This window comes from Engystomops pustulosus, chromosome 6, assembly GCF_040894005.1.
Source record: "Engystomops pustulosus chromosome 6, aEngPut4.maternal, whole genome shotgun sequence".
Lineage (NCBI taxonomy): Eukaryota > Metazoa > Chordata > Amphibia > Anura > Leptodactylidae > Engystomops > Engystomops pustulosus.
Window position 1 is genome coordinate 85,589,573 of NC_092416.1, and position 13,120 is coordinate 85,602,692.

The 13,120-nt window shown below is 37.6% G+C and overlaps 1 protein-coding gene across 1 annotated transcript in view; it reads right to left on the bottom strand.

Moving 5' to 3' along the window:
• The window catches only part of LOC140065945 (uncharacterized), a 104,946-nt gene that overhangs the window by 56,791 nt on the left and 35,035 nt on the right, over positions 1 to 13,120 (bottom strand). The window contains exons 31-44 of the mRNA XM_072113505.1: positions 11,373 to 11,489; positions 10,519 to 10,644; positions 9,927 to 10,049; positions 9,205 to 9,333; positions 8,934 to 9,059; positions 6,923 to 7,042; positions 5,246 to 5,347; positions 4,785 to 4,913; positions 4,262 to 4,411; positions 2,682 to 3,429; positions 1,759 to 1,808; positions 750 to 904; positions 542 to 668; positions 170 to 344 (exon numbers count right to left, since the gene is read on the bottom strand). Coding sequence (XP_071969606.1) covers positions 170 to 344; positions 542 to 668; positions 750 to 904; positions 1,759 to 1,808; positions 2,682 to 3,429; positions 4,262 to 4,411; positions 4,785 to 4,913; positions 5,246 to 5,347; positions 6,923 to 7,042; positions 8,934 to 9,059; positions 9,205 to 9,333; positions 9,927 to 10,049; positions 10,519 to 10,644; positions 11,373 to 11,489 — 2,377 coding nt within the window. The remainder of the gene's footprint in view (positions 1 to 169; positions 345 to 541; positions 669 to 749; positions 905 to 1,758; positions 1,809 to 2,681; positions 3,430 to 4,261; positions 4,412 to 4,784; positions 4,914 to 5,245; positions 5,348 to 6,922; positions 7,043 to 8,933; positions 9,060 to 9,204; positions 9,334 to 9,926; positions 10,050 to 10,518; positions 10,645 to 11,372; positions 11,490 to 13,120) is intronic.

The following is a 13,120-nucleotide window of genomic DNA, read 5'->3' on the forward strand; positions in this document are numbered from 1 at the left end:
TTGTGAAGTGACTTAGAAGGTTCATTCAATCCTTGCCCAAAAATAATAAAGAAGTAAAACCGAGAAAATTTCTGTTGCTTTCATTGCTCTTTCCCAAGGAACTTTTATTACATGTATATACAGTAATAGATTAAGATATTACTAACTGGGTACTGTGAAACAAACTTACCTGTAATCATCATTACGATTGTCATTATAAGTACCACACAAGCCACTGGTTTGACCTTTGTTGCTGGCATCAAGGATAACATATAGGCGGTTAAGTGTAAAGTCAAACTGTAGATTGAACAATGGACTCACAACATCCAGGAATGTGGAGGAACTTCTCAAGACAGTGATAGTTTCTAGAAAAAAAGATAAGCCATCTATTAACTTTGTTGTTCATGTCGTGATCCTGATATCACAAATTCTAGTGCTTTAAGGGTCAATGAAACTAGTGTCCACTTAGGTTTTCCCATCATTAGAAAAGATCTTCATCTGAAGAACTTGCTTGTGGCATGGTGTTAAAATGAAAATGACATGTAATGGCTATATTTCATACCTAAAAGGGAATAAGGAAGAGCTGTGGCTTCTTCTTGGGACAAGATTGTTCCATCATAATTAAGTTTTAAGTTGGCTTTTGATGGGATGTAGATTTCAACAGATTCAATACAAACTGCACGTTCATCCTAAAATGGAGAAGCAAAATAAGTAAGTAAATATATTAAGGTTTGGGTCTTAATGTGTTACCATAGGTATTGAACACTTACATATTTGCCGCTGCCTAACTCAGAACAGAGCTTATTGTTTAAGGTGATTTTGAAGGCTGGGGTCTTGACCAAAATGTAACTGCAGTCACCAGGAGTTTCATACAATGTCCCATCAAAAGTGCGAATCATCTGGAAACCAGTCACTGAACAGACTCCTGTAATACATGATGCACAAAACAAATACTGTCAAAATCATATTTTAACAAACCTATAGTATATAGCAGTGGTGGCGAACCTATGGCACTGGTGCCAGAGGCGGCACTCGGAGCCCTCTCTGTGGGCACCCAGGCCATCACCCCAGAATGAAGTTCACCACACAGGACTCAAAGAATCTTCCTGCAGAACCTTCCTACAATGATAGGTGAATTTGCCCTCCTCCTTTCAACTGCGTTGGTGTCTTTAGGAGGCTGAACGATTGAAAGTTGTCAAAGAACAAGGAGAAATAAATTACTGCTTAAATTTCTGTGCTGGCACTTTGCAATAAATAAGTGGCTTTTGGTTGAAATTTGGGCACTCTGGCTCTAAAAGGTTCGCCATCACTGGTATATAGTATTTACTGTGTAAAATAACAAATCTATGATCATATGGAGATAAACCAGACCTATGCAATATCTGTTTGTTGGGGTAAAGAAATCTTACAATTCCCTAGTGGCTGCATAAGTGACAATGCACTTAATGAGGGTAATAGTTGTGAGGGGACCTTATATACTTTAGTATTCAATGTTTATTATTGACATATTCTTTAATATAGAAGGTTAGGTCTGGTACATCTCTTTAAAATACACAGCTTATAAAAACACCACCAGTAGTATGTATGCATAGGAGTCAATTGCAAGCCAACACATTTTAATGCTCAAACAAAGTATGTGAGTTAAAGAGATGTGCTGCTTCTAAACATACTTCATCTGTAATGGGTTTACTGGACACTATAGAACTCGGAGATGATAAATTGATACTGGGAATTGAGTATGGAGTTGAGGTTGGTGCTTTGAAATGTATCAATAATTACCTGAGCAATTCAGATTTTTCACACAAGTCAAATCACCATTATTGCAGACACTAAAAAGTTGAAAACATTATCACATTTAGTCACAATTAGACAATAGAGTACTCAAAATGACAGACAATACAAAATATACAGATAATCTTATATATAAAGCTGAATGTATGTGTAATCACAGACTGGGTTTTGACTAGGTTTTCACTTTCCACTATATACAGGAGCCAATGTCTGCTGGTTGTGGCAGTATGCAACCAATCACAGCTCAGCTTTTAGCAACCAATCTTAGCTCAGTTTATATTTTGCCAAATCATCATTAATATGAGCTCTGAGTTTTGATTGGTTACTATAGTCAATGAGTAAGACAGCTTGTGTGTAACGTAGGTGGGTATCTGAAGCCCCAACCAGGACTATCGATAGATAGATAGATAGATAGATAGATAGATAGATAGATAGATAGATAGATAGATAGACCTGCACTTTCCAATTAGTTGCCAAAAAATATGCTTAGTAACCTAACTGGCAAACTACTACAATGCCTTCTCCGCCACTTTGGCTCCATTCACGTCACTTTGGGCAAGTCGTATTCACTATAGGAGAAAAGTCTGCCAGGTCAGACTAATCTTTATGTTTTATCACAGGTCCCTGAGCTGGTCAGCGATAACAGCTGTATTTCTGATTACTTCACACGTCTAATCTAATTTTTGCCACCCTGCTGCTGCACTGGGACCTGCAGGCAGCAGGGTGGAGGCGTTTTAGGTACGTATGGCAGTTTTAGTTACATATGAGAACTGATCTCCGTTGTATACAAATTGACAGATTGAACATGAGCAGCAGTGCAGAAAGTGTGAAACAGTAGTCTAGGTTAAGCATAAGTAATGTGTATGTGTATATGTATATATAAGAGAGAGAGAGAAAGAGATTTTACATACCAGGTAACACAGTCAAGTTCTACAGATTTTCCATGAGGTACAGAATCTTTGTTGAATGTGCAAGATTGTCCTGATGACATGAGTGGCACTGCCTCAGGTTCATCAGGGGGGTTCACTTGTTCCTCAGGCTGCACTAGTTTAACAGGTACTGCAGGTGTCTCAGGGGCAAGGGGGATCACTGGTCCCTCAGGCTGCGCTGGTTCATCAGGGGTGTTCACTGGTTCCAGAGGCTGCACTGGTTCCTCAGGCTGCACTGGTTTGACTGGTACAACTGGTGTCTCAGGGGCAAGAGGGGGCACTGGTTCCTCGGGCTGTGCTGGTTCATCAGGGGGGTTCACTGGTTCCTCAGGCTGTGCTGGTTCAGTGGGGTTCTCTGGTTCCTCAGGTTCACCTGGTGTCTCAGGGGCAAGGGGGACCACTGGTTCCTCAGGCTGTGGTAGTTCATCAGGGGGGTTCAATGGTTCCTCAGGCTGTGCTGGTTCAGTGGGGTTCTCTGGTTCAACAGGTTCATCTGGTGTCTCAGGAGCAAGGGGGACCACTGGTTCCTCAGGCTGTGCTGGTTCATCAGGGGGGTTCACTGGTTCCTCAGGCTGCACTGACTCAGTAGGGTTTACTGGTTCCACAGGTTCATCTGGTGTCTCAGAGACAAGGGGGGGCAATGGTTCCTCAGGCTGTGCTGGTTCATCAGGGGGGCTCACTGGTTCCTCAGGTTGCTCTTTGGGTTGACCTTGGATTACTGGTTTTTCTGCTGAAGTATATAAAAATGGAAAATATGAAGCTAACATTATTTCTAAATTTTCTATAGATTCACTTTAAAACTATTGATACCATTAAGATTAAATTACATAAATTGAATACAGATTGTTGTACTGGTTAAAGGGGCTGTCCACTTTAAGCAAATTCCAGCAAATAATTGATATTTTTGCGCAATGAAAAGTTATACAATTTTTCAATATACTTTGTGAATTAATTATTTACAGTTTTTTTTAATCTCTGCTTGCTTTCATTCAGCAGGAAGCTTCACTGCTTACTTCCTGTGGGTAAACACTGGTCCATGGTCATGTGATGTTGCATAGGTGCACAGGTTGTTATATCACAGATAGTAATCAGAGCTGTGTGATATAATGAGCCATGCACCTGTTGTGCCATCCATGGGCCAGTCTGTATCCACAGGTAGTTAACAATGAAGCTTCCTGTTGAATGACAGAAAACAGACAAAAAGCAGGTATCTGGAACACTGTGAAGAATTAAAATATTGGAAAATTACATGACATGAAAATCACATTTATATTAAATTTGACAACCCCTTTAAATTTATATTAGTTAGGGACCACTAATATACATGTATAATAAATGTTGTATATTTTATGAGGATTTGTAGTTAGACACCTTCTATAAGCCTAATGTAAAACTTTATGAAGTTTTGATAAATTATCTCAATGTTTTCATAAGAGTTTCATACAAGAACTCATAACCTCTAACTCTACTTTGAAATTTAAGTGACCATACACTGCTGTCTATTATCAATAGTTAGTTGTATGCCAGTATAGTGTTTTGATTTCTATTGTGCATGAACTTACTCGCTAAGCCTTCTGTCACCCTATGACCTTGAAACAACAAATGAGCAGTCTGGGGGATGATCATCGGTTCTATTGTGAATTCAGGACTATAAGTGGGAACAGTGCCAATGTCCAAGTCTACATCTTCAAATGATGACTTTTCATAGTCTTCTTTTAAAGGTAAATCAAAATAGGTTTAATGGTAAATATTCAATACTATTCTATTATTATATTGAAAATATTAATCAAAATGAAACTGCTTTGTTAAATGAAGCCTTAAAATAATCCACATTTTACACAAAAGGCTTTACAAATTTACATGAAGTCAACTCCAAGGTGTGTCCTAAATCTTAGTTACACACAGGCACACAGGCTGCTGTCGCCTGCCTCCCCTCCCCCATTCTGCCAGGCCTTATCACACACTGTTGGCAGGGAGATAGGTAATGTGAAATAAAGTTTTATAAAGTAGTGGAAATATTCAGAATGGAATTGGAAGCTGTCACTAGTTAAAAATTACATTCCCAATCAAATAGTAACTTAATACCTTTATTCTCTTTGGAATCATCTTCCTCAGATGAATCTTTGTTTCCTCCCTTTATTTTAATACCAATCTTTCCATGTTCCTCTTTGCTTCCATGTCCATTACCAAATTTACCTCCAAACTTGATAGCTCCTGCAAAAAAATATAGATAAGTACAGAAGGTAAACACTTGGGAAAAATACAGAAAATATATTTTTAACCCAAATTTTAGATCCTAATGATTATGTTTCCATACTTCCAAAGCACAACTGCCTACAAGTGGCAGCTATAAACTGCCTACAAACATCTTCTCTTAGAATACTTAGAAAAATATAACACCAGACAGATGTAGTTACTATGTGCACTATTTTTTCTTTTTTATTTAACTGTTGGCACATGTTGAAGTGTGTTTAATGTGCCAAATACAATCCTAAACTCCTTAACCGAGGCCCTCAAATATGCACACAGACATCCACATTCGCTACCTTTGACTTCCTCCGATGACTTCCTGTTTATTTTAATATTAACACTTCCATGTTCTTTGCTTTCATGTTCATGGCCAAATTTACCTCCAAACTTGATGGTTCCTGAATAAGAGAAAAGGAAATAATGAAACTGTACAAGCGGCTGGTAAGCACAGGGAAACTTAAAATGTATCAGCCAGGTAAGGTTTTTTAGTAATAGAAGTTAAATTAGTTAAATTAGAATTTTAATTAGTTAATTTTTTGTCTATTTTTGTAGTCTTATTTGTATTATTCTTGTTAAACTGCAACTGTACCTGATAGTCTAACATTACTCCCTGTTCTGGAGGATGCAACCTTTTTGTTAAAAAGTCGCACATTTTTGAGTAAAAAAATCTCCCAGACGGCTGTCTGATAAATCTCCCCCTTTCTTTTTATAATGCTTTTGGCTATATTGTCTGCATATTGCTGCCTCAAGATTCATTGGCAGGTGAATTGCAATCAGCAGTTTTGTCCATTTTTTTTCCTTTTTGATGTTTCTAAATAAAGCATTTTAAATCCCAGATTTTAGATTTTTTTTGTACTGCATTTTTACATTGCTGTCTAAAATTAACTTTTTAAATATTTTTTAGCATGAATTTTTTTCAAGGTGGTAAAGTTAGACAGGTCAATGCTATCTAGCATTTGTATGATCCTGTTTTTTTACTTGTGATACATGTTCAGTTTTTCCTATCCTGGCACGCACAAATTTTGGTTTCTTTTTGAAACTTTTTCTTGCAAATGTAGTAGACACTACTGTTAATTTGGGATTTGAGGCTGTATCCTGCATTTTTAAACACTCTAGTCACACCCCAGGGAGATGATGACATATGAGGCTGCGATCACACGTGGTGTTAAGGGTGCGGTCACACGTTGCTTTTTTATAGCGTTTTCACAACCTATTACAACAGCTGAGGAGAGTTGATTCGCCTAATTACATTACTGTTAACATTTGCATTTACAAAATGCATAGTAAAGACAATGTAAACACATGAGTTAACATTGTGTTTATATTGTGTTTTGTAAGCGCAAATGTTAACAGTAATGTAATAATGCAAATCCCCTCTCCTCAGCTGTTCTAATTGGTTTCAAAATGTGATTAAAGTGCAATTAAAACACTACATGTGACCTTACCCTTAGAAGTAACCAATCCATTTAATAAAACATGTAAATGCAAAAAATTCTGAATTAAAAAAAAACTGGTTACTTGGCAAAATTTTAATATTTAAAGTGTGTGAAATAATTCGAAAAAATCCTTAATTGTTACCTGCCCTGGACCAGGTACAGATTTGCCCTTAAATAGTCGCAAAAATAAGCCAAAAAAATGATATATGAGTGAAAAGTCGCATTGAACATTTGGGAAACAAGGTACAGTCAAGGCGTAAAAAAATAATCCACAGTAAAAAGTCACAAAAAAGTGTGCAAAAAGGTCTCAGCAAAAATTTGCATTTAGAAGAAAGGTAGTGATAAATCTCAACCTTTATATAGTGATCACAGCTTCAGTTAGGGAAAGTGTTGCTCAAGATTATTCTTATGAGAAGAGTGTGAATTCCACACACTGCATTCTGCATTATTGTGGGAAAAGAGCAGTCCCAGGAAATTGAGGTAGAGATCATTCCAAAATACAAATATGATACAACATGGCGTTGCATGCATAATAACCTTTGTGTTCTTTGGAATTATCCTCTTCAGATGAGTCCCCGTTTCCGCCCTTTAGTTTAATGCCAATCTTTCCATGTTCTTGGCTTCCATGGCCAAATTTACTTCCGAACTTGATGGATCCTGAATAGATAGGTAGAAATTATAAATAGGTAGAAATGAAAGCACATCCCCTTTTCATTATATGTTCTTTAAAATCAGACATAATAAAAAAAGTCCTTAGAAGGTCCTAAAAATAGGTGTAGCATAATGTCAAAAGGCATGTTCTGGAACCACAAATTGATTTAAGTTTTGGGGAAGGTTCTTAAGTGTATAAACAATTGTTTTAATTTGAAAATTGAGAGAAAACCAAGTATTTGTTTCTTTTTTTTTCGTACACAAATATATATTACTGTGTATATATTCTTTCCTTTTGGAGAGGGTTGGTTAAGAAGGAATCTACATACAGTGTCTAAGAGGATGACACACATCAGTTCCCTGCAACTGCTATCAGAGGGAGCCGATGGTATCGCACAGCACCCAGGATCCAGTGAAGGACCCCGGGGCTGCATGTGATAGTAATCTACCTGGCCTTATAAGTGGCCTGTATACTTCTTTATATCAGAGATCAAATGATCTCAGTCAGTATCCCCTTGTGGGGCAAAGTCAAATGTAGAGAAAAAAATAAAGTTTAATAAAAAAAGAAACCATAAAATCTGGGAAAAAAAACGCTACACATAAATCACCTAAAAGAAATTTAAATCGGGCACATTTTGGAGCTCCACACCCATTACAAGCCAGGCTATAAAGTTATAATGGTTTTTATCCAGTACGACCAAAAACTAAAAGTCATCCATCAAATAAAATATTACAGTAATTGGAAACAAATTGCTTTTTGAAACCCTAGTGTGTATAAATAAAATTTACAGTCTAAAAAAATCTAAAATTAAAATAAATTTCCAAATAAAAATTTCCTAATAAAAATTTAAACTTTTTATTAGGAAAAACGACACATTTTAAATATGCTGCGTTAAAAGGGTTAATAAAAGTGAACTAGTAGGATACATGAAACCTAATATTGTAGAAGACATTGGGGGTCATTTACTAAGGGCCGATTCGCGTTTTCCTGACGTGTTACCCGAATATTTCTGATTTCGCCGATTTTCCCTGTATTGCCCCGGGATCGGATTGTGGTGCATCGGCGCTGGCATGCACGCGACGGAAATCGGGGGGCGTGGCCGAACGAAAACCCAACGGATTCAGAAAAACCGCTGCATTTAAAAAAAAAAGTGTTGTGGGACTCGCGCTTACCTTCACCAGGTATAGGCCGGTGAACTTCAGTGCATTCCGGCGGGCCTCGGTGGACTTCAGCGCAGCAGCGCCACCTAGTGGACGTCGGAGGAACTACCTTAGTGAATCCCGGCCGGACCCAAATCCACCGCAGAGAACGCAACGCTGGCTCACGCATGGATCGGGTAAGTAAATCTGCCCCAGATTGGGCCAGATTTATCAATAGTGATGCAAACTGCACTATGTGCCTCACTAATGTGCAGAGTGCACCAGATTATTCAAGACTGGCGCACGGTTTCAATAATGTTGCACACCCTGCACACGCAAATCATGCGTGAGGTGCACTCTGTTTAACAGGTATGTGCTCTGTTGACTCGCTGTAGTAAATGTAGCCCTTGGTTCCAATCGGCACTGGAACACTCCTTTAGATGCAGAATTTTAAGGAGCAGCAGACACTGGTGCAGACACTTCATAAATACATGTGCCACTGACATAAAAAAACTGAAAAATGGCCTGGGCAACGCGGAACACAAGAGGAGAGGTAAGGGGTTAATAATATTAAGCTGTTTACTAATGATAGGGGTGATGGGGGATTTTGTATATTGTTGTATAGTTTAGATGTATGCAAAAACAAATAAATGTTACCGTATATACTTGAGTATAAGCTGAGTTTTTCAGCACAAAAATTCTCTACAACTCCTCTACAATATTCTCTCTAGAGTCCGTCACATGACTGTATGAATACCTTTCTTTTCTTCAGAGTTTTCTCCTAGAGATGATTCCTTTGTTTCTCCTTTTATTTTAATATCAATATTTCCATGTAGTTCCTTGCTTTCATGCCCATGACCAAATTTGCCTCCAAATTTAATTCCTGTATAAATGTGATAATGAATTGATGAATATATAATTCCCACATTTAAACCATGCTCAGTAACACAATGCCTAGAATTTCAAAAGCTTATTCATTGACTGTCTAGGTGTGTACTATAACCCCGATACATGTAAGCAATAATGACCTTTGTGTTCTTCTGAGTTATCTTCATGGGAAGTGCCCTTATTTTCTTCTGTAATCTTAATATCAATCCTTCCATGTTCTTCTTTGCTTCCATGTTCATGGCCAAATTTACCTCCAAACTTGATGGTTCCTGAATAAATAGAAAATCAAATAATGAGACTGGACAATCTCACATAAAAGATATGAGACTGTCACTTCTGCCATGATTCTGTCACTTCTGCTATGATTACTGTAATTTTTGTACTACTGATCTTGTGTTTTTATGGATTTACAATAAAATGGAATTTAAATGCAGATGCTGGATCCTTAGTCTACAGTTCCTGGTGCATATACTATACTATATACATTCATATTCCTTGTAGAACTGACTACTCATTCTTTGTATTTTTTTCTCATAATTTTTTCTTTAACTTAGCTGGAATATCATTTTTTCATAAAACCGCTGCCAAAATATTTTGTCTCTGTGTAAATCATTAGCAGCAGACATTAGTATTGTGATTATAGTTTTTATGTTGCTCTAGTATGAAAAATGGTAGACTAAAACTATCACCACCAATATTGCATTGATACTTAGTTTTAGAAGACATGGTGATGCACTTTTCAACAGTGCCATCCGCACTTTTTACACTGCTTTGAGCAGTCCCAGATAACTAAGGTAGAGCACAAGACAAAATCTGAAGATCCACAGTGAATTTAACAAGGACTTGAATCTGTAATAATAACCTTTGTTTTCTTTAGAGTTATCTTTTTCAGATGAGTCCCTGTTTCCTCCGTTTAGTTTAAAGCCAATCTTTCCATGTTCTTCTTGGCTTCCATGGCCAAATTTACCTCCAAACTTGATGGTTCCTGAATAGGTACAAATTAAAGTATGCTAGAGTGAAATTCTGTTATAATCAGACATTTCCAGTAAGTGTCAATTAGAGATCAAATTTTAGAATTGTTTGGCCAGCAGTAAAAAGTTAAATTATTAAAAGGTATCATTGGGAACTAAAAGTAATATTTGCTACTTCTATACAGTCACGATAAGACTTCTTCTTAAGGTCCTCAAAGTTCTTAAAACTAGGTAAATAAAACCAGAAATGAGCAACATATGACACATAGCATAATGTCAAAAGGTGGAATCAGTGTGTGAAAAATATTGTACCCCCTAATTAACCAGTAGGTTGTAGAACCACTTTTACCAGCAATACCTTGAAGTCATCATTTTGTGTATTATTTTAAAAAGTCTCTCACATTGTTCTGGAATAATTTTGGTCATCTCATCTTTATACCATTCTCTCCAGAATGATTTATAGTCACATGGCTGTATAGTTACCTTTGTTTTCTTCAGAACTATCTCCATGAGATGATTCCTTGCTCCCTCCTTTTACTTTTATTTCAATCTTTCCATGTTCTTCCTTGCTTTCATGTCCATGACCAAATTTACCACCAAACCTAATACCTGTATAAATGTAATCATAAAATAATGACTCTAGAGGTCACGCATACAAAACTTAACCCATATTTTTCAGAACAGTCAGAGTATGCTTAGAATTTAAAAAAACATTGGTGCATCAACCTGTAATGTAAAACACGCCTCCACTGCACACAGCAGATATATTGAGAGGTCCCGATGTGTGCAGGGGCAGAGTTTACATCACATATTGAGGCACCAAGAAGTTTTTGATAAAATAAGCATAGTGTGGCTTGCAGCGCTACTCTAAGTGATTTTTCTATAACATTTCTAGGCCACAGAAGACATGTGCTAAAAATTAAGCTACCGTAGAAATTAAAAGGAGCAGTTGTTGCTAATAAAAGGCCCTCGATGCTCAGAATTTCAACAAATTGTTAGTTGACACATGACACATTTTGTGACAACTATTTAAAAAAAACATTTTGGGGCAAATTTATTATTAGATTTTTGGAGTGTTTTGGAGCTGTTTTGGTGTATTTTGAACCTCAAATGTATTATAGAAGTTTAGACAGCTTGATAATTGTGGTTTTATCTTGGTAAATGAGGTGTTAATGTCCAACCAAAAATACCCAACTAGTTCCTATGTTTTCCTCTGCCACAGGGGGACTGCAAGAAAATGTACAACTTTTTTAAAAGGTATGTGCCTGCCACATATGGTTTCACATGATAAATCTGGAGTAGGTTTTATTAGTTTGTCTTAGGTAAGAATGAATGACCTTTGTTGTCTTCATGGGAAGTTTCCTTATTTACTCCTTTTATCTTCATATCAATCTCTCCATGTTCTTCTTTGCTTCCATGCTCATGGCTAAATTTACCTCCAACATTAATGGTTCCTATATAGTTTGTGAAAAAAGTAACAAAGCTACTTTATCAATGAATTATTAGCTTTTTATTTTGAGATTAAAATAAAAATTATAAGTTATTATATCCAAAGGTGTTCCCTGTTACAGGAATATTAATAGAAGCAAAGTGCAAGCATCCTGCCATTCTGTGCTATAGTGAACAGTTAAAGTGTAACCGTCATTTCAAAAAACTTTTGATATGTTGTAGGGTAGGTAATTTTAAGCCATTTTGCAATTGGATTAGTTACCCAAATCTTGCTCCTTCCTCTTGTATTCTGCAGACTTCCCCTAGATGGCAGTGACTTCTCAGATAGCTGTTACTATGGACATTCCGTCTTCATAAAGAAGACTACGGAACAGGAGACACGCCCCCACCCACCTACCATGACTCGCCTCAAGCGGCGGCGCCCCCTGGTGGGTGAAGGGGTGGCATCATGGAGGTCATGGAGATGACAGCCAGCCTGCACCAACCATGCGGTTTGTGTCTACGTGTCTGCGTTGCCAGACACATTGTACAGGAAACGGCAGAGGAGGCACAGGTCCGGAGGGGCGGTCCGAGCGCTGGAGTTCCCGCAGCCGTCGCTTCTCCTCCCCGGGGAAGGGGCCCGGCAGATACCCACTGTGTCCCCCCGTGCCCGCACAGCAGCAGCGAGTCCCGGTGCACAAAGCGCTGTTGAGCTGACAGGGCTTTGGGGGATGGCAGCCACCCCAGCCACACTAGGCAGACTGGCCAGAGACTGGGGACTGAGGAGCAGGCTGACTAGGCCCCTGAAGAAAGAAGATACAGAGCACCAGCGATCATCGGCCGATCCGGAGGCTGCAGAGAGTGGTAAGTATATATATATATATATATATATATATATATATATATATATATATATATATGTGTGTGTGTATGTGTGCATGATGTGTATATACTATATGTATGTGTGTATGGTGTGTATATACTATATGTATGTGTGTCTGTATATGCTGCACATGCATGTATATATAATATATGGTTTGTATATACTATATGTATGTGTTAATGGTGTGCATATACTGTATGTATGTCTGTATGTGTCTGTATATACATGTGTATATGATGTATGGTGTATATATACTATATGTATGTGTATATGGTGTGTATATACTGTAACTATGTATTTGCTGTATATGCATGTGTATATAATGTATAGTTTGTATATACTATATGTATGTGTGTATGGTGTGTATATAGTATATGTATGTGTGTATATATATATATATATTTAGAGAGAGCGAGAGAGATTTTGTATGTCTAAGTATATTATGGGGAGTATATATGGAGGAGATTTATAATAGCTTCTATGCCATTTTTCTGGTGTAGAAGCAGTGACATAATAGCAAATTCTTGCACAGTGCAAGAATTCGCTATTAAAATTGTGCATATGCCACATGGTTGTGAAGGGGACATAGCGGGGCGTAATTGCCGGTGGAAAAGGCCAACGCTCTTGATGTATCCGGTCCGACAAGGGAGAAGTGGCATGGCAGGAGCTCCAGCGTATGATAATTCTTCCTCTGTGTTTATAATGTATATCTGCTATACATAATGTGTTTATATGATGTGTATATACTGTAAGTGCATATAAAAGTGTATACTT